General features: G+C 47.4%; 1 protein-coding gene across 1 annotated transcript in view; it reads left to right on the top strand.

Moving 5' to 3' along the window:
* Positions 1-25,399, top strand: part of KLHL20 (kelch like family member 20) — a 243,629-nt gene extending 218,230 nt beyond the window's left edge. Inside the window, exon 12 of the mRNA XM_078643044.1 lies at positions 24,169-25,399. Coding sequence (XP_078499170.1) covers positions 24,169-24,253 — 85 coding nt within the window. The 3' untranslated portion in view covers positions 24,254-25,399. The remainder of the gene's footprint in view (positions 1-24,168) is intronic.
* Positions 25,400-25,465: the final 66 nt, after the last annotated feature.

The raw sequence follows: 25,465 nt of genomic DNA on the forward strand, positions 1-25,465 counted from the left end.
GACACCCACTTACTTTGCCCCATCCCTAAGGGCCTGTCTGCACCTCGAACCTGCTCCAGCGAAATCCTGGTGTGTCTTGCAGCCTCAAGAACCCGAAGGACCTGCCCTGCCTTCCAAGCCAAAGACTCTGTCTCCCGTGAGCACCGGATTTGCTCACCCACAGACTCTGGCCCCAGCCAAAACAATGAATCTGCACCCGATGCCCATGGCCTGAGTTCGAGTGACCCAAAACCACAATGAGGTCTCCCCGGCAATCTCGAACTGAGATCTTAATATTTTTATACAAACAAAATTGATCTGAGTTCAGTCTTTGAGTATGTGACAACATTTGCTGATTGAGTGTGTACAACAAATGCTTAACACCACCCTCTGATAAAGCCTTACTGCTCACTCACACTACCACAAATAGAGAGTAAGGTCCTATTTAGTTTTACCTCTGCCTACCTTTGGGGTTCCACTGGACTCTGTGCACACTGCACCTCATTTTGATATAGTATATACAGAGCCTGCGTCCTACACTCTGCCAACACATGCACACAGATTCACACACACACACACACACACACACACACACACACACACACACACACACACACAAAGTAATCTGTAAAGTAACTGAAACGTTATTTCGAAGTATTGACTTCCCTGTAATTTAACCAACTGCATTTGAAACTGCATTCAACTGTAAGACATTGCATAAGATTTTGCAAAGTACTATTTCACTTACCTGCACCAGGCTTCGCTTGGTTCTAGAAATAAAATAACGCAATAATAATTTTGATGCTTAACACTACCCTCTAATAAGGGCTTACTGCTCACCCATGCTACCACAAATATAGAGTAAGGTTCCATCTACTTTTACCTCTACCTACCTTTGGGGTTCCTATGGACTCTGTACACACGATACCTCATTTTGGTACAGTATATACAGAGCCAGCTTCCTACAACAACTAGCTGATTAACTTCCTGCCATTACTCATTGCGAAGAAAGTCTGGACATAGAGCGAGCTGCGAGTTCTACATTAGAAACGTACCATTTGATCTGGAAGGTGTGGATCAGGACTTGTTGTATTACGAACTATCTCCTGTGTATGCCAAACTGTTCACCAAGCAAATCAAAAGGAAGGAGTTGCCAATCCTAAAATAGGTCACCCAAAGTTGTGATGCCTGCATTCTTCAGTGTTAGATTACCAGCTGTAAGGTACCCCAGATTATTAGGCAAACCAAGTAGGAAGATGGCTAGGGCATAGGGTGTGACGTCTTTAATGATCCGTTAGCTTCTTACAGTGCAGCTCATTGCCATATATACTAAACAGGGATGCTCTTGTCGAAGTTTGGTGTCCATGGGTTGGTTGTGTGTACCTTCCTGAGGCACAAGGGCTATCTTGCTTGTGCAAGTCTCTTCTAGCGAGGGCCCAAGAGCCAGAGTCATATTCGCTAACTGGATGGCCAAAGGCACAACATTCGGGACCCCTTGCCCTCTGCCCTCCCCGTACAGGAGTCACAGCTTAGCCAGTGCATACCTGTGCTGGCCATTGTTCTATAAGAGCTCCCTGAGTAGCTTGTCTACAGGAGGAGGATAGGGTGATTAGCGAAATAGTAAAGGAGGCGAGGCAGCATAACCATTTTAGATATGGTAATATGCTCCATGGCCTAAAGCAGGAGAGTTCCTCAAAAAGCTATTCCGTACCCTGAGGGCACACATTGTTTTGGTGAGGTTCCCATCAAGGAGGGGCCCTGTCGGTATGGTAAAGTCTGACTCCCAAGTAACGACTTGAGGATGTTCCATTTGATTGAGCTCCACCCTGCCACAAGTCAGGCAGGTTGGAGCAGAATTAGTGTGCAGCAGGAAGAGGCATGCTCCTCCCTTCAGTCTGTCTGATGGCTAACCGCTCTGTGGCGAGCGCATAGAGCAATTGATAGAAGGGGCACTCCTCCCAAGTCCGCTAAAGATTGCAAAGGGATCAGAGTTAAATTTGCCCAGCCAGATTCTGCCAGTGGGCACATACAGACGAGCCTGATCAACGGTATGGTGCACTAACCATAGCTGAACTGGGCAAACACTCCGAAAAAGTACTCCCAGTCCAGGGTATCAAACTCCATTCCCAAGTCGTGGGCCAGGCAGGCTGAGGGAGACCAAGCTGATGAAGCTACTTCCATGATTCTTTACAGTATCCTTATAGTCACTGATGTGCTCCCCCAGACACAAAACAATGTGGATCTGGATGGATCAGTTTAGGAATCACTTGCTACAATTTTGCTTAGGATTTTAAAGTCTGAGTTTAATATAGCTATTGGTCTGTGTGAAGCAGGGTCGGAAGTGACGTGCCATGGCTTGGGTATCAAGACTATCAGGGTCTCCCTAAGCGACAGCAGGAGCAACTCCTCAGTCGCCACTGTCTCATAAAGCTCTTCTGAGAACCAATTGGTGCCTGGTGTCTTGCCAGTAGCTAGATCCGTATGACCTCCCTAATGTTCTAAACTGTAAGGGAGGGGCAGCTATACCAACCTTGTACTCGGAGGGGGCAGCGAGGGGGGGGGCCTTCGAAAACGCCAATTTATTTGTGAAGCCATCTACTAAATCAATTCCCCTTGATGTACCCTTATAAAGTCTGCGAGAAAAGTCATAAAAAGTCACATGGATATCTTGTTGGTAACCTATGAGCACCCCCTGTGCTCTTTGGAGTGACTTACGTGTGATTTCTTGGTTGACAAGCCACTCTAATCACCTGCCAATCTTATCTCCGTCGGGTCAACTCAAACCTTGTCAGCAGTGTAGTCTAGACACTGTAACTTTTCTATCAAGATGGCTTGCACCTCGTGCCACCCTGAGAGGGTCCTAAATGGTCTTGTCGCTTATCAGTTGTCTTTCTGTTTGGACACAGGAGTCTTCAGCTCTGGAAAGTATTCCTTTTGACATGGTCATCCCCACTTTTTCCCTGGTACATGATACAATTTCCACAGGAAGTGCACTATGTTCCTGCTAACCAGGTTCCCAGTGCCAGATCTCTTTCCCAAAACTGTACAATTGTTCCCCCAATTGGCAATGCCTTTAGCTCCCTCTGTACATGCCTAGTAAATGGTACCTAGGGCCTAAGGTACTAAAGAGGGTCTCCCAACGGCTGCAGCACAAATTGTGCAACCCTAAGGGACCCCTCACCAAACTCATGCAGGGCTGGCTGCTATCACAGGCTGTGTGTTTTGTTGCTGACAAAAGTGAAAACATGACTTGACGCACATCTCCGTTTGCCAGGCCCCCTATCTCTGCATGTAGTACTTATAAGTCGCCCCTGCAGAGGACCTTACAGGCCTTAGGCTGGGTGCTTATTATTACAAGTAATGGCATACCTGCCCCGGTCAGTTTCATTACTGCGAGTGCAAGTGGACAGGAAAGCCATTTTAGAACATGTACTGGAAAACTGGTGTAAACGGGTTTCCCCAGCTACGTAATGGCATCAGTGAAAATAGGGATGTTTGGTATCAAGCATCTCGTATTAATACACCCATAGTTATTCCAGTGTTGGATTTACCAATATATGCACTCAGAGGGCACCTTCGAAGTACCCCGTGAAAACCTACCAGCCTCTGGTGTGCTCTCTGACTGGTTTCTGCCAGCTTGCCGCTTGAGACACTGTTCTGACCTCATAGGGTGAGAGCTTTTTGGTCTCAGGAGAACCAGAACAAAAGCCTGTCCATGAAGAGGGCGTCACACCCCCTACTACAGGATGACCTGCTGATTAACCTTCCTGGGCCAGAAAGCTTCAAAGAGCTGCAGCCTTTGAAATTCAAATCTGGCTCCCCTCTCAGGAGAGGAAGCCAACCCTTCCCTTTGTCCAGAGCCCCATTTGCACCTGGACAAGCGGGGAAATTAGCTAGTCAGGTAGTCGTGCCACCCCCAGGCACCCCTAAGGTGGGCTAAACTGAGGTGGAGCCGACTTTTTTAGAAGTAGCCATCTTTGTGATGGCATACTTAGGTATTCTGAGACAAGGTTATGCCCCTTTCCCCACAGGAAGTAGTCATATAGGGGCATCGTGACCCCAAAGGTCAGTAGCCCACTGGCTACGACCTTACACTTCCCTTTTGCCCCGAAGTTCAGTATTTGAGGCAGCCCCTGGCACCAGAACAGCAGATTCTGCCGACCTGAAAGACGTGAAGAGTCGCATCCTGCAAGAACAGAAGATCCGGAAACTGACTTGGCACTAACCCTGCCTGCCTTTACCTGTTGCACCAAAAGTTGACTGTCCTGCAGCTGCTGAATCCCCAAAGCCTGGGAAACCTGCCAGCATTTCACCCAGGAACCAAGACCTCCTGAGAAGTAGCGGACCTGCTTCCCTTTATTGTGCAAGCATTCAAATGCCCCCAAAAGGAATCTGAGTGCAGAAACCCGACGCCTGAAGACACCACTGCACCAGTCCTCAAAGCCTGCATCCTCTTTTTACCATGACCCTTCTCCATAGAATAACATTGGGCACCCAATGCTGTTTTGAACCTCTGCACCCAGCCGCTGTAGTGCCACTGGTGATGTTCTGCTGCTGCCGCCTTGGAACTTGCCCACCTATCACCTTAAATCTTGGAGAAGGATCCTGTAAGTCATTGTACTATACCTAAATGCCTTTCCTCCCATAAGATAACAGTGCAGCCTCCGCAAGATGTCGACTTTTTGAACTCTAAAATATTTCTGTTACAAAACGTACTTACCTGAACAAATTATTTCTGGTGCCAAAGCATATATAAAGATACTGGTTATGTTTATACATTTGTGTGGGTCATCTTCTTGAGTGAGTCATGTGTCTCACTTATTTGATTTGATTTGATTTGAAAAATTTTTATAGAGCGCGGCTAACACAGTTAGGTTTCTTGGCGCTGTGCTGGGGCGTGGTGAAAAGAAATGAAGCAGAATCTAAGGGTATGAGATAGTGAAGAGGAAGGTTTTAAGAAGTGATCTGAAGCCAGAGTATGAAGGTGCAAGTCTAAGGGAAAGTGGAAGGGAGTTCCAGAGGGACGGAGCCAGAAAAGAAAACCTCAGGCCCCCGTGTTTTTTCCTCTTGAACCTGGGAACGGATAGCAGGGCCATTTGGGATGAACGTAAGTTGCGGGACGGGGTGTAAGAGTGGAGGAGGGAGGAAATAAAAGAGGGACCTAGACCAGAGAGGGACTTGAAAATAGTGCAGCCTAACTTAAATTTGCAGCGGGCGGATACCGGCAGCCAATGAAGACTCTTTAAGAGTGGACGGACATGCTGATCTTTTGGCTGGTGGAAAATCAGGCGGGCAGCCTGATTTTGTATCAGCTGGAGTCTTCTCTGTTGGTACTCAGGGATGCCGACGTACAGCGCGTTAGCATAGTCGAGTCGACTGATCACTAACGCCAGAAGTGCTAACGTGAGCGCTTCGGTAGTAAGAAGACGAGATATTTTCCGGAGTTTCCTGAGTTGGAAGTGGCTGGCGGACACCACTGCACTGATCTGGGGAGTCATTGAGAGGTCATTACTAATAATGACACCCAGACTTTTGGCAGAGTTGACTGGAGAGGGAGGGCTTCCAAGGCTGGCAGGCCAGATGGAAGATTGCCAGGGGTTGGAAGCTCCCCTGACAAGAATTAATTCAGTCTTGTCGGGGTTAAGCTTCAGGTGGTTTAGGCTCATCCAGTCACTGATGAAACAAAGTGTATTTTGAAAAGTAGAGGTGGAGTCCTCGGAAGAATCAATATTAAAGATCAATTGAATATCATCCGCGTAGTTGAACGCAGTAACGCTCAACCCGCGGAGAGCACGAAGTAGCGGGGCTAAGTACAAATTAAAAAGGAGAGGGGATAGTGAAGAGCCCTGGGGGACACCACAGGACAGCTCAACCTGGGTGGCGGAGAACTGAGACAGCCTGACAGCTTGTTGTCGTTCGTCAAGAAGGACTGAACCCAGTCAAGGGCGGTCCCTCGGATGCCGGCCTCTCCGACACGGTCGACCAGAATCCCGTGGTCGACCGTGTCGAAGGCGGCTGATAAGTCCAGAAGGACAAGGGCTTGTCGGGTGTTAACATCAGCCCCTCTGCGCAGTTCGTCCATCACGGAGAGAATGACAGCCTCCGTTGAGTGCGCAGGTCTGAACCCTGCCTGCTTAGAATCTAAAACACACGAGTCCTCAATGAAGGAACTGAGTGTGTGGGTAACGTGCGATTCCAGGACTTTGCTGAGGAAGGGGAGAAGGGATATAGGACGGTAATTGCTCAAGATGGAGGGATCTGCCGAAGGTTTTTTTAAAATGGCAACCACCTCGGCTTGTTTAAAGGAGCACGGGACAGCCCCGGTGGCCAGAGAGCTGTTTATAAGGGCCAGAGGGGGCTCGGGACAGAAGATGAAGGCTGCTCGAAGGACCGAGGGAGGGCAGCAATCACGAGGAGAGCCAGAGGAAATTTTGTGCAGAAGCGAGGAGAAGATAGCCGTCGAAATGGGAGGAATAACAGTAAGAGTGTGAGAATTGGAGTATTTGGAGAGCTCAGTAGTTAGGGGATGAGCAGACGAAGTTTGAGCAGCAATGCTGGATTTAATTTTTGCTATTTTTTCGATAAAAAATGCGTTCAGGGAATCGCACAGGGTTTGGGAGGGGAGTGGCCCTAGTGTAAGTCTGGCTGGGTTGGATAGTTCTTCCACAATAGCAAATATGTCCTTCGACTTATTTGCGGAGTCCATAATTTTAGTTGAGAAATAGGTAGATTTGGCAAGGGCTATAGCGGTTTTATAATTTTTAAGTAGAGAGGAAAATACCTCCTTGTTCTCAAGGGAGTACCCTCGGCGCCAACGTCGTTCTGCTTGGCGGAGACCTAATTTAAGGGCTCTCAGGTCCTCGGTAAACCACCTTTGAGCGTCATGGCAGCGTCTGGCTCTAACTAATTTTAGGGGAGCTACTGCGTCGGCAGCAGAAGTAAGCCAGCGAGTAAGGTTTAATGACTTATTGACTATTGTGTGTATTTTCAGATGTCTTATGCTCTTCTGTGATCAGTTTAAGGCTGCTCGACCATACTACCCCCTAGCTGAGCACCTTTGGTACACAATATATCTCATTTTTAGACCCAGTTTCCTACATCAACCTTACACAATTACCTCTGTATGGTTCTTCCCTTGAACACCACAGCATGAATACAGTGACCTTGTGTTAATACCTTGAAAGCATTCCATTTGGTTGTTGGAGAAGAAGATTTTTCATCATTATTCTCAAATTAATCGCGCATCCTGTCAGCCAAGGAGCTTCGGAATGCAGCATCTTGTAACTTGGATGTCAGGAACCAAGAGCTCAAGGCTGTGTTCCTTGCGACTAGCTGGGCATCAAGTACAGTCAGACCGTATGTGTCCCGGTGTTCTGTCTCCTCCAAAGGCTCCTGTAGTATCACCGTTGTATGCTCTCAGGCCTTGTGTGGCTGCGTGGTCTTCTCAAATCTACTTAATGGTCCTGTTGGCAACAATGAGGCCCACCAGCCTCCCTTCCTTCCCTCCCTGCCCCACTCTCTCAGACCAGTGAGTTCTTATAACTTTATAGTGAAACATTTTTCCGTACAAACGGGGCATTGGAATTATGAAGCAATGCAGGACCAAATCATGCTCCAGGGCTGACCACATTGTGCGCCTCTGAATGCATACATTCTGCAGCACATTGACAGTTACAATATTGATAAAAATGTATGTCAGTTATGTAGAAAATTCAAATTTGCATAAGGAAACAATATATATCCACCAGAAACTATTTCTGATGTTTCTCCAACATTTCAAGAATTTTGTTTTGCTTGAAACCAATGGAGCAATATTGTCTTCTATGCTCGACATCTTTCATTAGATTAAAAAAAAACTCAAGTCATGATTAATGATTGCTGTTGAAACATAATGTTAATGGCATATGTATCTGTAGATACACATGCCCTGCATACTCCTGCTATCTAGTGTTGGTCATAGGCGTTGCACATTGTTTTTCTTCAAAGAAGTATTTTGAGCCACAAGGTATAGTGACTCCACCTATGATTAGTGATGTGTATGAGCATCTGCTCCATTTTTAGATTCGTTTTTCACCACCATAGGGTCCTTTTGCGCTCCGGTTCGACACCACGTGGTGTTCTTGATGTACCAGTTTGGTTCCCTCTACCTTGTTAGTTAAATAAACAGTGGGCCTGATTCACAAAGGGTTTCTGCACTCGTGGCGGAGGCCCTGCAGTCGTGATGGAGTCTCCGCACTTGGGGTGGAATCTCAGTAATAATTCTCATTCCGGAGATTCCACTCTACTGCGAAAGCTCCCCCACGACTGCTGGACCTTCGCCACGAGTGCGGAAAACCTTTGTGAATCAGGCCTACAGTATCTAACATTGGTTGCAAATGTCGGGTAGCCTCCGCTCCAGGTCTGTGGTCGAATTCTTTGATGCCCCGTATGGGGCTCGGCTCCTTCGGGCCTTATAACCACTCCTCGGCTGCAGCGAGTACCGTTGTCGTGCCGCTACATCCCTGAACACCACTAGGAAGCTGAGCGTCACCCTTCGACAGGGTCGAACATCAAACTCACAGGCCAGCCGTGAGGCCTTCGGTCCACCACTGCCACTTGGCATCGAAGCCGGCCTCCAATATAGGCCCTTCAACTTCAGGAGCTGCTTCGGCAACCGACATCAAGGAGTACCTCGAAACCTGCCTCAGTGTCGAAACCTTCGGCGGTGGAGTCCGGCTCAGTGGTGGCAGGCCAGCAGCCGTCCACGGCTCCCAGGAAGTTCAACGTCTGGAGCAATATCGTCTGTCTGTTCCGACGAGCAGGATCAGCCCATCCTTCAGCACCTTCAAGAGGAGCTTAATGCCGGGCAGCCAAAAATCCACAATCAACCTGGGACTGGACGAATTCTGGCCCAGCTTTTCCTCCAGGCAAAAGATCAGTTCTCCAAAGAAAAAATTAACTGTTGAGAAGGCCATAAATCCACCCTTGAGCCAACGCTGAAACCGCCTCAGCGCCAAGACGAAAGCACATCACCACCACCTTATGTGCCACGGCTACCTCCACCTCGCACTTAACCCCCACCTCTTCTGCCTTCACCATGATTCCCACGCCTACCCTCCCCGCCACTACCAGTGGACCCTTTCCTCGAATGCCCTGAGGGTGTCCATATTTAGGGCTTTAGGGGGTCAGTTCTAGGTCTCTCTATGACCCACGTTTTGATCCTGAAGAATATGATGACCCATGGTATGATTATAATGTGGAACCCCCGGGTGATATGGATCCGGATTTATATTCGGCTAAGCGTGCCACAAGCTGCTACAGGGGGCAGCTGCTTACTACAAAGTCAAGATGCTCAAACAGTCCGAGGAGCACGATGTTCGAGGCATGTGGGCTGCTGAATTCATATCTGTGCATAGATCGCCGCCTAGTGTTGGGTCCGGATGATTGCACTTTGTTGTCCTGGAAGAGTCTTCGAAGTATCACGAGATAGGTGACTCCTCCCCTGGACTACAGTGCGCATGGGCATCCTTTCCATGCTCAGATTGTTTTTTTCCGCCATTGGGTTCGGATGCAAACTCCTTCAATCCAACTCGGAATTGAAACAAAACTTTTCTAAAGGCCAAAAGGCCTTCCACTTCGGCGGTATTGTTCTCGTTCCGTACCTCTCTACTCGATCCAACCTTCCATCTCGAATCGGGCGTCGACGCGGGCCTTTGGGCCTTTTCGACGCCACGTGAGCCGACCGTCGATGGAAAGAAGCCCCTTCAAAAGGTGCCCACAATGCAACTCAAAGTTCCCCCATACTGATAAACACTCAGTATGCAACAAGTGCCTTTCCCCAGACCATAGGGAAGAAACCTGCCCGGCCTGCGCCCAGTTCTGGTCGAAAAAAACCATACGTATCCGACGGGCCGCTAGGCAAGGAATGCAGCGACAACATCTTAGATGATGACCAGGACCTACCGGACGCTCAAGACTCGGACCTAGAGATCATCACAGTCGAGGACTACTCCGACGACGACCTCCCGTCGGGCCAAATCGTGAGTACACTTCCCCCGACACCTATTGACCCCTCACCAAAGGCTCCGGTCGAGGTAACGCCAACAGGCCTTAGCCAAGATCATCAAAGACTTTCGTCAGCCCCGCCTTCAGGCTCGGCAACGAAACCGAAACCTTCAGATACCCCAGTGCCTAGTAACGCTGCCCCGAAGAAGGTTCCACAGCCGAAAAAGGTCACCGACCCGAAGGGCGTCGATCCAAAAAAGACCGTACAGCCAAAGAGCGTTGAGCCGAAAAAGACTGTCGACCCTGCAAAGGCCGCTCAGCCAAAAGCCGTCGACCCCCAAAATACGGTCGATCCGAGCAAGGGAGCGCAGCCGAAGAGCGCCGAACCAAGGAAGGTCGCCGTCACCACCAAGCCTGCGGTTCCGAAAACCGTCGACCCGGCATCCAGTGCCGTACCGAAACCATCGAAGCCGGACAAACCTGTCGACCAAAAAGTGACAGCTCTGAAAACGCCGGTCGATCCAAAAAAGACCGTTGAACCGGTTAAAGATACTCACCCAAAGAAGCCTACGGAGCCCAAACAACGTGTCGACCCGAAACTTCCCGTCAACCCCGAAACGAGTCGAGCCTAAAGCAGGGCCCGAGCCGAAAAAATCAAGCAAAACACCAAAGGTCGTAGACAAACCTGGTTCTGTCGACCCGAAAAGGTCCAAGCCAAAACCCAGGACTGTTAAGGAAGAACTATTTCACCCAGATCCATCCGAGGACCAGGCAAAAATTTACATTAACCCAGACACTGGTAAAGTTACCATCCTGCATAGGAAAAACAGACCTTTGGACTTTGCACCTGATTCACCTATCCCACGCAAGAAGAAAGACTTTGGCACTTCTCCCACTAGACCCTCACTTCCTTTCCAACCTATTATGCCCTCCACACCACTTGCACCTACCTCACCTTCTAACCACGATGACGATGAGGGGGACACAGGGTATGAACCACAGCCCCTATACGACTTCCCTCAAGATCCAGATCAAGAGGAACCTTGGGAGGAGCCAACAGATCCTTATGATACACATCCTATCCCTGATGTGCCCACTTATCCTACTAAACCATCACCCACTGATGACACAGTAGTATTTAACCAGCTGATACAGGGCAGCGCAATTCCACAACTCGGACATTCACAGTGACCCTGTAGAAGAGGACTTCCTCTTTGACACGTTCACTACTCCAGAGAAAAGTGTCAAAACACTTCCAATGTTGAAGGGAGTCCTAAAACATGCCCCTGACATATTCAAGGACACAGCCAGGGCACGGGTACTCAATCCCAGAATAGAAAAAAAGTATAGGCTGGCTCCTACAGACCCCACCTATATCAAGGGCCAGCTGCCACTAGACTCCCTAGTGGTTGCTAACGCACGAAAGAGAGCCAACTCTCAGACTACAGGAGAAGCACCTCCCCCTGATAAAGAGTCCAAAATCCTAGAGGCATCGGGCAAAAGGGTTGCGGCACAGGCATCCAATTCTTGGAGAATTGCTAACACACAGGCACTACTGGCTCGTTACGATAGGGCACATTACGATCAGCTTGAGAGCCTTATGCAACATTTGCCCGAGCCGTTCAAAGCGCAAGCAAATGATCTTATTCAGGAGGGCAAGTTCATCTCCAATGCCTCCATTAAATGTGCGCTGGACGCTGCAGACACCGCAGCTAGATCCATTAATACTAGTGTCCTCCTCCGCAGACATGTATGGCTGCGGGTTTCAGGTTTTAAGAATGAGGTGCAGTCCACCATTCTCAACCAACCCGTCAACCCAGATTTTTTATTTGGCCCTGCGGTTGACACCATCTTGGACAAAATGAAAAGACACGGAAACAGCAAAATCCACGAGTGCACTGCAATTTTTGCAACAAAGGGGCTCCTTTCGGCGCTCCTCAGACAGAGCAAACACACGAGGAAATGCTTCACAAACATCTACCTCCTACAAGGGTAACACACAAGGTTCCTTCACAAAGAACACCAACAGAGGTGGTTACAGAGGTAACAACCCTAAGGGACGAGGGCGGGGAGGCAATAACACCAGAGCCTCCGCCACCACAAAACAGTGACTTCATTATGCTGCCTCCGGAACACTTAACACCAGTGCATCCTGTCTGAACACTTTCACATGGTAATGTTTCAGGATGCCATCCTTCTCCTATAACAAGGCAATTTTATGCCCACCCTTGACCTAAAGGACTGGTACTTCTGCATACCCATCCGCCCTGCACATGGACAGTTCTTCCGGTTTGTGATAAGTTGTCAGCATTATCAGTTCAAAGTGCTGCATTACAGAGTAACACAGCTCCCAAGGTGGTCCCAAAGTGTCTTGCAGTGGTAGCCCCTCATCTCAGAAGGAGAAGCATCCATGCATTCCTTTACCTGGATGGTTTTCTGATCACGAGCGCAACACAACAGCAGTGCCTTGCACACACCTGGGCCACCCTACATCTCCTGCACAGCCTAGGCATTACCATCAATGCCTTCAAATCCCACCTCCAGCCCCTGCAGGTACAACGCTTTCTCAGATCCATACTCTACTCTCGCATGAAGAAAACTTTCTCCAGCCAAGCAAGGGTCTAAGAATTCCAAGTGCTGTGTCCTCCTCTTCAGCCAGATCGCCAAGTAATGGTCAGACATGTCATGCGCCTCCGAGGCATAATGGCATCTTGCATTGCTATCTATCCATATTCCAGGTTACCCTTGCGTCAGTTCTAGCGGCACAATATTTGCAAGCAAAGGGTCATTAAAACGATCTAGTGTTGAGCTGGGGCCGTACTCATTGCTCTCTTCATTGGTGGAATGGTAACAACCTGTTGCAGGAATGGCCTTTTGTGGACCCAGTTCCGCACATGACTTACTACAGACGCCTCTCTCACTGGTTGGGCAGCACATTCTCGAGCTAACCGTACAACAGGTGTGGACGCTCAACAAACAGCCTCCAGATCAACCACCTAGAATGATAGCCTTTTAGTTAGCCCTCAAAGCGTTCCTCCCTCACATTCAACACAAGGTGGATCTAGTCCGGACGGACAGCACAACTGCTGTGTTTGACCTGTAGAAACAGGGCGGCACACACTCCCTGCAGATCATTTGGCAGAGGCCGATATATCACAAGATCCATCTATTCATAGAGGACATTTCAGGAATGGACAACAACTTTACAGACCTGCTCAGCAGGTGGCATTAACAAGTCCATAAGTAAGAACTCCACCTCAAAGTCCTACTACTGTACTTCCACCATTGGGGTTTTCCACTTAGAGACCTGTTCGCCACCACAGAAAATGCAAAATGCCCAACTTTGCATTCAGACTCCAACACCCTCAGTCTATGGCAAAGCACCATGGATGGATTGGTCAGGGATATTTTCCTACGCCTTTCCCCTCTCCCACTTTCTTTCATGTGTAGTTTGTAGGCTGCGCTAAACAAATCTCACTCTCATCCTAGTCGCCACAACCTGGGCCAGGCATCCCTGGTTCACCAGCCGCCTCGAACTGTTCCTAGTACTCAACAAGAAACTGCCCAGATATTCTCACAGAAGCTGGACACGCTTAGGCACCCCAACCTCAAACAGCTCAACCTTGCAATCTGGCTCCTGAAGTCCTATAGTTTGGGTATATCAATCTACATTCAGAATGTATGGTTGTCTTTAATGAGGCATGTAGACCCACAGCCAGGGCCTGCTACACGGTAAAATTGAAGAGGTTTGTGCACTAGTGTCTTCATAGACATATTTCCGCTCTTCAACCAGCAGTCCAAGACATTGTCTGCTATCTGCTCCACCTTTAAAAATCAGCCCTCGCATACAACTTCGTTAGGCTTCACTAGTGGCTATTGCCATTTACTTTCAAAATAGACAACAAAACCTCAATTTTCAGTGTCCTTGTCCTGAAGACTTTTATGGAGGGACTCAAGCGGGTTATCCCACCAAAGGTGCCTCTGGTCCCAATGTGAAACCTCAACATTGTCCTAACCAGACTTATGGGGCCTCCCTTTGAGCCATTACACTGATTTCCATTACAGCTTCTGTCTTGGAAGGTAGTCTTCCTTCTAACTATCACTTCCTGTCGACTGGTCAGTGAGCTACAAGTTCTTATTACTCCAGTATTGGAACTTTCATAGATTCCCATTGCTTGTATCATTCCCCGTCGTCGGACTGGGAGCCTCGGTAATAATAAATATATATATATATATAAATATATACTTGGGTAAATACACCCTAATAGGTGTAAAAAGTAAAAAATTAGGCCTAGGCCTCATTATATTTTGTAGCCTATAGGTGTCCTTATGTAAAAGGACCCAAACTCACATTAGCAACCAATCAGATTAGCCTCACCCTGTGGAACCTTCCTGAGAAAGCTCAGAGCCTCAGATTTTCTACCGCATCGTTGATGACAGGGAGTCTCTTTAGAGCTCTGCTCTAACTTCTACTTTGAGGTACTATTTAAGCTGTTTTTTGACAGGATTCCTTTAAATTCTTACTATGGCTGATAAGGAAAAGAAGAGCCTTTTCAGGCCTTGTGCCACTTGTGGCAAAAAACGACTTTATACTGAGGATAAACATAAGGATTGTATATACTGTTTATACCCTGACCACAAGCCAGAGGGTTGTAAGATATGCAGGATGATGTCTGTTAAGACTCTTCGAGATCGTGAAGGACGGTTACTTCTTTGGCTGAGAAAGTTGGAAAAGAAGGAAGAAGTGGTTTCTAGTGATGATGAAGATGCCAGATCATCATCTTCCAAGACATCTTTGAAGAGGGGTGTACCATCTGAGGAAGTTTCATCTGAACCCCCCTCAAAGGCTTTGCGTGGGACCTCTGATAGGTCTGGCAAGCCCGGGCCTAGCGAATCTCCTCACGTGAGTGTAAAGGAGAGGGAAAGGCTAGCACCTCAGGTGCTGAAGGCAAAACTGGATGAGGGCTCGGCTGGGCCTTCACATCAGGAGAAAGTTTCTAAGTCCTTCAAGAAACCAACTGTAGAGGCTTCAACAGTGGTCAAAAAAGGCGCTAAAGCCTCTGTGGTGACTTTGTCTCCTCATACATCGACGAGCCATCCATCGACGACGAGGATGACGACGACGACAGCGTCGACGAGGACTTCGACGACGATGCCGGCGACGAAGACTGGGTCGACTACAGCGTCGACGACGATGACTACGTCGACGGTTACCACCTCGTCGACGAAGACAATTCCGTCGACGATGACTATCCCGTCGACGGTGGCAATCTCGTCGACGACGACGATCTCGTCGACGAGGGTGAGCCCGTCGACGATGGCAGTTCCGTCGACGATGACGAACCCGTCGACGATGACGAGCCCGTCGACGATGGCGATCCCGTCGACGGTGAAGTTTGTCTCGTCGACGGTCCCGTCGACGACGGTTCAGACTATGGAGATGCCGTCGACGGCAGGTGATAGAGGCACCAGGAAGAGGAGAATAACGCCGGATATGACTTCACCTAGAAAGGTGTCATCATTACCCCCAGCCCTGTTGTTGGATGAGGATGAGTACTCGGAGAATGAGATGTATGGGGATGCATATAGCCCATCTCAGTTGCATCTGAAATACCACGATTCTGACCAGGATGATGAGTACTATTATGGGCAGGAGCAGCGACATCAACAACAGGTCGCATACCAGGAAACTCAGGCACAACAGGGCACGGTTACAATACCTATGAGTCTTTTGACGGACTTGAGAGCAATGCTGGAGGAGTATAGAAGCAGGCAAGGGTCGCGACCAGTGGAAGGTCAGGCGCATGTTCAGCCTCAGGTGATGGCAGTTCAGTCTGTGGCCCCTTCACAGGGGGAAGAGGAGAGGGAATATCCTCGGCAGACACAGGTCCAGGATGATACCTCGGATGAGGATGAACAGAACCAGGATCAGAATCCTGATAACGAATGGAACCAGTATATAGCACAGGATCCGGCTTCTCCGGTGCCGGACCCGGTAGATTCACCTCCGGCGGATGTGGGAGGTTTCTTCAGCTTGATGGAAAGAGCCACGGCACGCTTTAAGCTAGCCATGCCGGCAACATCTACGGATTGTTTTTTGTATGATTTTAAAGAGGCATACCGTAAGACAGTGCGTTCGATTCCCATTGTAGAGCACATTTGGGATGAAGGAAAGAAGGTGATGCAGTCTCCAGCGACAGTCATTCCAACACTTCCACGCTTGGAGAAAAAGTATAAAGCTCCGGATGACAGTCCCGCCTGCTTGATTGGACAACCTAGACCAGACTCAGTCATATCGCAGGCGGCGCAGAAGAAATCACGGAATCCTTCGGCCACCCTCACAACTCCACCGGACAAGGAGGGTAGAAGGTTAGACAACGCTGGAAAGCGATTTTCTTCTATGGCTAGTTTGTTGGTCAGGGCGGCCAATGCCTTGGCGATTCTAGCAAGATATGACCGCCAGATGTGGAGTGATGTGGCGCACTATGTGGAATTACTGGCGGATGACCCTAGAGCTGAAGCTCGGAAACTTCTGGAAGAAGGACAACGGTCTTCTTCTGAAATGATTGATTGTGCGATGGACATCGCCACCGTTTCTTTCCGTGCTCTGGGCAGCGCGGCTGTTCTTCGACGGCAGGGGTGGCTACGAGCGACCTATTTTCGACCAGAGGTCCAAAATAAGATTCTGGACTTGCCCTTTGATGGGGACATGTTATTTGGGAAACATGTCGATGACACCCTACAGGGAATAAAGAAGGACACAGAGACAGCAAGGGCTCTGGGGAACCTACAATATAGAAAGACACCATTCCGTGGAGCGAGAGGAAGAGGCTTCACTTCTCCAAGAGGTGGTTATCAGCAACAGCGATACTCGCAGCAGTCGCAGTCGTACAGACCACAGTACGGCAATCAATATTATCAGAGACAGTCACAGTCTCAATCGTTCTCTCGTCAGAACGCTCGTGGACGTCAGGGGCGTCAGGGCAAAGACGCTGGCAAGCGTCAATAGCGGCCTCCTGACTCTGCCAACTGTTCCTCTGGTATCTCCAGTGGGCGGCAGGATATCTCAACATCTGAGCAGCTGGGAAGAAATAACATCGGATCAGTGGGTATTGAACATCATCCGACATGGGCATACACTAGAATTCCAGGAGTTTCCACCTACAAGAGCTCCCCACGCCACTACTTCAAAACATCTAAACCTTCTGCAATTGGAAGTTCAACAAATGCTTCGGAAGGGGGCGATCCAACGTGTTCCCCTATCACAAAGAGGAGAAGGTTTCTATTCAAGATTTTTTCTGATCCGAAAAACGAAACTAAAGTGGCGTCCGATCCTGGACTTAAGGGAGCTCAATACCTATCTCGTAAAGCTGTCGTTTCGGATGATTTCACTCCAGGACATATTGCGCCTCTTGAATCCAGGCGATTTCATGGCTACACTAGACCTGGAAGATGCCTATTTTCATATCCCGATCCATCCGGCTCACAGACGTTATCTTCGCTTCACAGTGGGCAAGAGTCACTTCCAGTTCATGGTGCTCCCATTTGGATTAAAATCCGCTCCTCGGATATTCACAAAGGTGCTGGCCCCGGTAGCAGCTTTTCTGAGAAGACAGTCGCTGGAAGTATTCCCGTACTTAGACGACTGGCTGCTGAAGGCACCAAGCTTCCAAGAGGCAACAGAAGCAGTGGACACATGCTTGAGCCTCTTCATTCATCTGGGTTTGCAACTCAACAGAGAGAAATCGGTTCTTCAACCGTCAGGTATGGTGAAGTTCTTGGGAGCGATCCTCGATACTCAGTTGTGCAAAGCCTTCCCATCGGAAGAGAGACAGTTGAAACTCATGTCTTCAGCCGCTCGGCTGCTGAGGAAAACTTGGATGACAGTCAGGATGTACAAATCTCTTCTAGGGTCGATTTCATCCTGTATTCAATTGATTCCGCACTGCAGGCTGCGAATGCGCCCCTTGCAGGAGGAACTGGACCTTCAGTGGAGACAAGTGGAAGGGTCGTTCGACGACAAGGTAACGGTCACCCAGCAGATGAAACGGACGGTTTCATGGTGGATGAAGAAATCTCACCTCGCAGTGGGTCTCAGTTTCAGAGCGGCACCGGCTCCTCGCGTCATTACCACAGACGCCTCCCTTCAGGGTTGGGGAGCGGTCATGCAAGATCTCCAGGTCAGTGGCCACTGGACACCATTAGAACGTTGCTTGCATATCAACGTTCTGGAGCTAAGGGCTATTCGATTGGCAATGTTGGCGTTCCTTCCAAGGATTTCAAATTCGGCCATCCTGGTGCGTACGGACAACACCACCGCAATGCATTACGTCAACAAGCAGGGCGGCACAAGATCACAACTGCTTTCTCAGGAAGCCCAGTTGCTGTGGGAGTGGGTGATCTCACAGAACATCACGCTCGTGGTGGAACACCTTCCAGGAGTATGCAACACGAAGGCAGATACGCTAAGCCGCTTGAGGGCAGTCTCACACGAGTGGGAACTGGACAACACAGTGGTCAAGGACATCTTCTCCCGTTGGGGAACCCCAGCGATCGACCTGTTTGCAACACCGAGGAACAAGAAATGCCGGTGTTATGCGAGCAGGGAACACCATCGAGGGTCACTGGGGAATGCCCTTTTGATGTCTTGGTCCGGCGCATTTGTTTACGCCTTTCCGCCATTTCCCCATATTCCTCGTGTCCTCAAGAAGCTCAAGCTGGACAAGTGCAGGATGATACTAATAGCGCCTGCCTGGGCTCGCCAGTTCTGGTTCACGGAGTTGCTTCTTCTATCGGAAAAGCGGCCCATTCATCTGCACCCCAACCAGACCCTTCTATCAATGTACAACGGCCAGGTTCTCCACCCGAACCCGAGCTCGCTTCAGTTGACAGCTTGGCTCCTGAACACAGAGAGTTTAAGGATTTAGACATTTCAGAAGAATGCAGGAACATTTTGTCACAGGCACGAGCTCCTAGCACTAATAAGACATATAGAGCGAAATGGAAAAGGTTCTATTTATGGTGCCAGAGGGATGGAGTGCATCCATTCTCATCAGCTCCGCATCAGCTCTTGCCATACATTCTATCTTTGGCACGGGCAGGTCTGGCTCATGCTTCCATCAAGGTCCACTTGGCAGCTATTTCCAGGTACAGAAGGACAAGATCGGGCCCTTCTCTACTATCAGCAAGGATAATTAAGCAATTCCTGAAAGGGCTGTTTAGAGTTTTTCCGCCAGTCAGGCCCCCACCTCCGGTTTGGCACTTGAATGTGGTCCTGGCTCAACTGATGAGATCGCCATTTGAGCCTATACATAGGGCTGAACTGAAGTTCCTATCATGGAAAGTGGCGCTTCTTCTGGCACTCACATCTGCAAGGAGAGTAGGGGAACTACAGGCTTTAACTATCAAAGAACCTTTCTTGCAGTTCAAGAATGATACATTGATCCTACGAATGAACCCCAAATTCATTCCGAAGGTACCGACAGACTTTCATCTGAATGAACCGGTGGTTCTGAATTCTTTTTTTCCTCGGCCTTCCACTCAGGCTGAGAGGACACTTCATTCTCTGGACGTTCAGAGATGTCTGAAATTTTATCTGCAACGCACAGCTGGATTTCGGAAGACGCCCCAGCTGTTTGTGGCCTTCGGGGCCCCAAGAAAAGGATTTCCTTTGTCAAAGCAGGGAATTTCCAGATGGATATCAAGTGCGATCCGTTTTTGCCACCAGGCGGCAGGCAAACCGTTGGAAGGACAGGTGAAGGCGCACTCCACAAGATCGATCTCATCGTCAACAGCGCTGTTTGCTGGAGTATCGATAAAGGATATTTGCAGAGCGGCCACCTGGAGCAGTACTCACTCATTCACGAGGCACTACTGCCTGGAGGCGGCTGCAAAGGGGGATTCGGCTGTTGGACAAGCAGTCCTGAGAAATCTCTTCCAGTAAGAGGTGAGCTTTCCTCTCTTCCCTCCTCCTGTTTTTTCAAACATTTCGTTTATTATGATATGGTTACTGATTTATTGTTGTTATGATGTATAATATCATTGGTTTATAATGGTTCTATAACTATGCACGAAATGTTTGAGGTATGCTAACTGCTATCTACTCTGATACAAGCAATGGGAATCTATGAAAGTTCCAATACTGGAGTAAGAAACAAGTTACTTACCTGTAACTTTAGTTCTCCAGTATTGGTAACTTTCATAGATTCCCATGCGCCCACCCGCCTCCCCTGGGAAAGCTCACTTCTGGGCTAGGTGATTATGTGGCAAAGCAACGGCTACGAAAATCTGAGGCTCTGAGCTTTCTCAGGAAGGTTCCACAGGGTGAGGCTAATCTGATTGGTTGCTAATGTGAGTTTGGGTCCTTTTACATAAGGACACCTATAGGCTACAAAATATAATGAGGCCTAGGCCTAATTTTTTACTTTTTACACCTATTAGGGTGTATTTACCTAAGTATATATTTATATATATATATATTTATTATTACCGAGGCTCCCAGTCCGACGACGGGGAATGATACAAGCAATGGGAATCTATGAAAGTTACCAATACTGGAGAACTAAAGTTACAGGTAAGTAACTTGTTTCTTCTGGAACAACCTTCTTCCAACTCCATACAGACAAGGTAGTACTCAGGACAGACCCCAAGTGTTTTCCTAATGTGGTGTCAAGCTTACACTTAAATCAAACCATAGAACTCCCTGTGTTTTTCCCACGCCCAGAGTGCGTAGAGCAGTGTTCGCCAATGTCGGTCCCTGAGTGCCAGAGCAATCTTACTTGGGGGGGGGGGGGGGGGGGGAATCCAATTGAAGGTCTTGCAGAGGAAGTTGAAGCAGGTGGAGGCGATGGCGTTTATCTGGCGCGTCATGATGAGGGAGGAGTTCAGAATGATGCCATGGTTCCGGGCATGGTCCATCAGGGTGGGTAGGTTCCAGAGGGCCACGAGGTGTTATCCCAGGCGGGTGGGGGAGGGTCAAAGGACTATAGATGTACAAGGTATTTGCAGCATTCGTAGAATTTGTTTTTGCACAATGACAAAACATTCTGCACGCGTTTTTCGAAATGCAGATGTCAGCCCTATAATTTAGCACAAAAACACAAGTGCTGCAAACAGCTTGTAGAGTAAAATATTTATTGTATTAAAATCAATCAATTTCAAAATCCATCATGGCACAATGTTAAAAAGAAATATAACTCCTTTTAAAACCTGTAATCAGTAAAAGTGGCATCGTCCAAACAACCCATGTAGTCATAGCATAAGCCATGTTGCTGAGTTAACAGCTCATGCTTTATTATCAATAAAGCTTTGGCATAGGTGTTTCCTTATCAAGTCTACTAAATATGGGCAGATGCACAGCATGTGCTTTAAAGTTTAATATCTGTAGCCACAAAGCTGGCAACTGGTGTGAGGTCACAGCCTGGTGTCCCATGAGCCCTCTATCTCAGTAATTGGGATATACAAAAGACAAAATCAAATCGTAGATATTTGATTTTCACAACTGCCTCCAAGTCAGATTTGAGACAAGCTTCTTTGGTAGCGTGAAGCAGGTCAAGAACCAAGTGGGTATGCTTGTAATCAGCAGCTTTAACCAGCTAACTATGCCTCTCTAACCGGGGTGGTTCGTATTAGTAGTTTGCTGGGGCATCTTTGAAAGGCAGCTACATTGGCCACAAGGAGGGACCACATTCTAGTGGTTTGCCAGTATAAAAAAAAATTAACAAACAGCGCTGTGTCCCTCAAGCGGGCACCGTGCTCTGAAGTAAAATAAATGACCAGTGCGGTGTCCCTGAAGCGGGCGATGCACTTCGAAATAAAATAAACTGAGTGAGGTGTCCCTGAAGTGGGCACCGCGCTCGACTTCAAACTTTTAAATATAAAATGTTAACTTAGCGCAGTGTCCCTAAAGCGGCCGCCGCTCTAAGCATTCAAATACAACCAAAAAAAAGCAGTCGCCATTGTTCCCTTCAGTTTCAATAAACTAAATAGTGCTTACCCACTAGATAAAGCATGCCGTGTAACGGGCCAAGTAAAAGGCCCAGTCCTTATGGGCGGTATCAAATGGAGACAAGGCGGTACCCAGGAGGGACTAACAAGCTCATAATGATTCGCAAGCCACCGTTTGCAAAAGGCAATGACACAAGCCAATTAAAAATATGGGCGGAGAGTGAGCGGGGCTTCCACTGCATACACTATTACAGCATCCCTCCCAGAACGAGCAGCACATGCACCCTGCCGCTAGGCTCGACCTAAAAAGAGGCTTCTGTGACTTTCTAGGCAATAACCCTATAGCTGACCTCTACAAAGCAGCTAACTGGTTCACCCTTTACAATTTCACTAAACATTACTGTGTGGATGTTTTTGCACGCCAACAAGCTGGAGTTGGCCAGACTGTCTTACATACAGTTTTTAAGTCTTCTACCCCATCCTGGGGCCAGCCACCGCAGACGGGAGGACTGCTTTCTAGTCTAAGCTTAGCATGTGTCTAAGCTTAGCATGCGTATCTACAGCTATACATGCCACAAACAGAAAATGTTACTTGCCCTGTAAGCATCTGTTCGTGCCATGTCGTTCTGGGCATTCAAATGCACCCATCCTCCTCCCTGTAAGCCCCTGGGTGTTGCAGTCACCTTTCTATTTGTCTCTTTTAAAAAATATATTTTTTATTTCCTATTCTTTGCCATAGTCCTCTTTTCTCTGTCCTTATGCTCCATTTGTGCTCTTTCCATTTGGACAGAAAAAACAAACGTAACAGTGGAACCGATACCCCTGCACATTACCAATCATGATTTGAGTCACTTTACCTCGTGCCTTGAAAACTTCTCCAGAGAAAAAATGTGTCCTTTAAGTCAAACACTAAGTGGCAGGAGAATGCACAGCATGTGACTCTACAGCACTACATGCCACAAACAGATGCTTACAGGGTAACATTTTACGGTCCCCTGGAGCTCAGTTTCTATTCTGTCTTCATGCCATTCGTCGTCTGGAAGCACTTCTTTCAAATATAAGACAGCAGTGTAAAGAAAAATTGACCTGTCTACTGAAACAAAAATTGGCGTAACAATGAATCCTCCTTTCCACTTTTTGGAGGTCTTCTTCCTACCAAACGTAATTCACGAATTGCTTCCTTCACTCCTCTCCCCCCCCCATACCTGCCCAAAAAACTATGAAGAGCTAAAGTAGAAAAGCAGTAGTTCCACCATTGTGTAGAGTTTTACTTCTTCAATGCCAGTACAGGAAACCGCATATTAAAGTCGACCCTGTAGCTTTTACAAGTGTCAGGAGCTGTGTTGAGTTCCATATGCAGCTTCTTACTATGTTTTGATACGTTACACTGAGAAAAAACTCTTTGTTAGAAACTGCTGATTATTCAGCAAATATAAAATGATACAGAATTTACTGAAGCCGAAGAACCACATTAAATCCAGTTGGAGAGCTTGAAAGGGTAAGGGGGGGAGAAGGTCCCCAGCTGTCCAAACGTGTCAGTGTTTCTTCTTTTTCCCCGTTTGATGCCATAAGCTTTCCAGCTGAAGAGGTGTTCAATAAATGTAGAATATGTACTGTGGAAACACATGCACTTACGTGATTTTAAATTAATGTAAACACATTTTCAAGCTGTTTTACATGAGTACCCTTCAAAAGAGTGCTTTATGGTTTAAAATGGTGACAGCAACCATAGTGCTTTCTGGGCTCCAGCTGTGCACTATTTAAAAATACAATCATAAGTGTCTTGATGAAGAATAAAAATAGAGAAAAACATGACGATAACTCCGTCTGAAGGTCATATCTGGTAAATTGACTTATAAATTATTTTTGTATTTTGCACCGGCAGATGCATTTTGCACAACAAACTGTCAGAATCCACTGCATTGCAAAAACTAATGAAAAAACTGAATTGTGATCTATTATTACAGTAGATTAGTAATGTAATTTCTTTATTACAATTAACTGCCACAACTAGACTGTACTAAGATAATTAGGCACAGGTAGTATAGCTTTCATGTACTAAAGCATCTTAATGTTTTGCAAATGTAAGGATAATTTTGGATGGACTTTTGTTGAAAATCACTTATTGCCACATTATTCCCATGAATTATCTGTTTTAAAAATTGTGTTAATTTAATCTACTGACAAATGCACAGGAGGACAAGAAACACATGCTATAGAAATCTGTTTTCTTCAAACTCTTGCTTTCTGTCCCCACAGATTGTATGGTGGAATGAACTATCGGCGACTGGGCGGCGGCGTGGGAGTGATTAAAATGACACACTGCGAGTCGCATATCTGGTAAACTCCTCTGGGGCGGAAGTGTGACTTTTGTCCAGTGCAGAGAAGAACTTGATGACCTGGGAACATGTAAGCTGTCCTTTGTCATTGACTGGAGCTAAAAGATTCCCACCTCTCTCCATTCTGCAGTTCCTCATTCATTGATGCACAGCAAGGGGGGCTTCTTTGGTTTGCAACGATATACAGACAGCAGAGCTCACGCCTTGGCGATCTTCACTTTAAGCAAATGGACATTTTTGCTTAACGGTTTTTCTTTGTTTTTTTCACTTGTTTTTAAAGTCTGCCCATTTTCAATGTGGGTGAACTTATGAAGTATTCATGCGCAGGTTAGAAAACGAGCAAGGTTATGCTGAGCTAAGACTGTCTCTAAGACTGTGCTGATCCAAGACAATCCTCTCTGCTTTGCCTGGACAACTATGCAGGGAGGTGCTGCAGGAATCCACGCTTTGCCTTATTGCAGATGGATGCAGATTTGCTTGAGTGACCACATGCCACCTTTGCACTTCTCGGAATGCTTGAAGGAAAAGATGAAGTATTTTTTGATGTGCTGTTCTTTCTTGCAGTTCCTAACTTCATTTTACCCTTGGCAATCGGTCACCTACGGGTCGAATAATAATTGTGCATATTCTGAACAAGTTAATCCAATGTTCTGCCACCACATGATAAGACTGTTTTTAAGTCATCAGACAGAGACCACCTCAGGCTGAAGCCAGCGATATACCCTTTACTTGTCTAGCATGGAGCAGTCATTTGACGCCTCTGAAAATTATGGTTTATTCGACAGTGGTAAGATGTGAGCCCAACACGGGCCATCACTTGCTTTCATGCTAATAGATCTTTCAGTTGAATAGTCAAAAAGGAATGGGCAATCTAGCAAACTCCTCATCCTCGGGGCCAGCAAGTGTGTCATCCAGAAAGGTAAAAAGTTTAGAACTATGTAGCTGTACTGTATTTTAAAGATTCACACAGTAATCCACATGCACTAGGACAGCATGTCTCCCATCTTAGCATGCTTACTCAATTGAAGGTATATTTTATTAATTACACCAATCAATCTTAAATTCCTCCTCTGCGCTCACGTTTTTTTATTTTTGGGGATCCCAATGAAAGTATTTGCATTGTTATATAATAAATATTTGACACTGATAAATGTGTAGCATCTTCCACTATTTGTGTTCCTCCCCCCTTATTTTTTGCATAATTAGTTTTACTCTGA

Source organism: Lissotriton helveticus, chromosome 1_1, assembly GCF_964261635.1.
Source record: "Lissotriton helveticus chromosome 1_1, aLisHel1.1, whole genome shotgun sequence".
Lineage (NCBI taxonomy): Eukaryota > Metazoa > Chordata > Amphibia > Caudata > Salamandridae > Lissotriton > Lissotriton helveticus.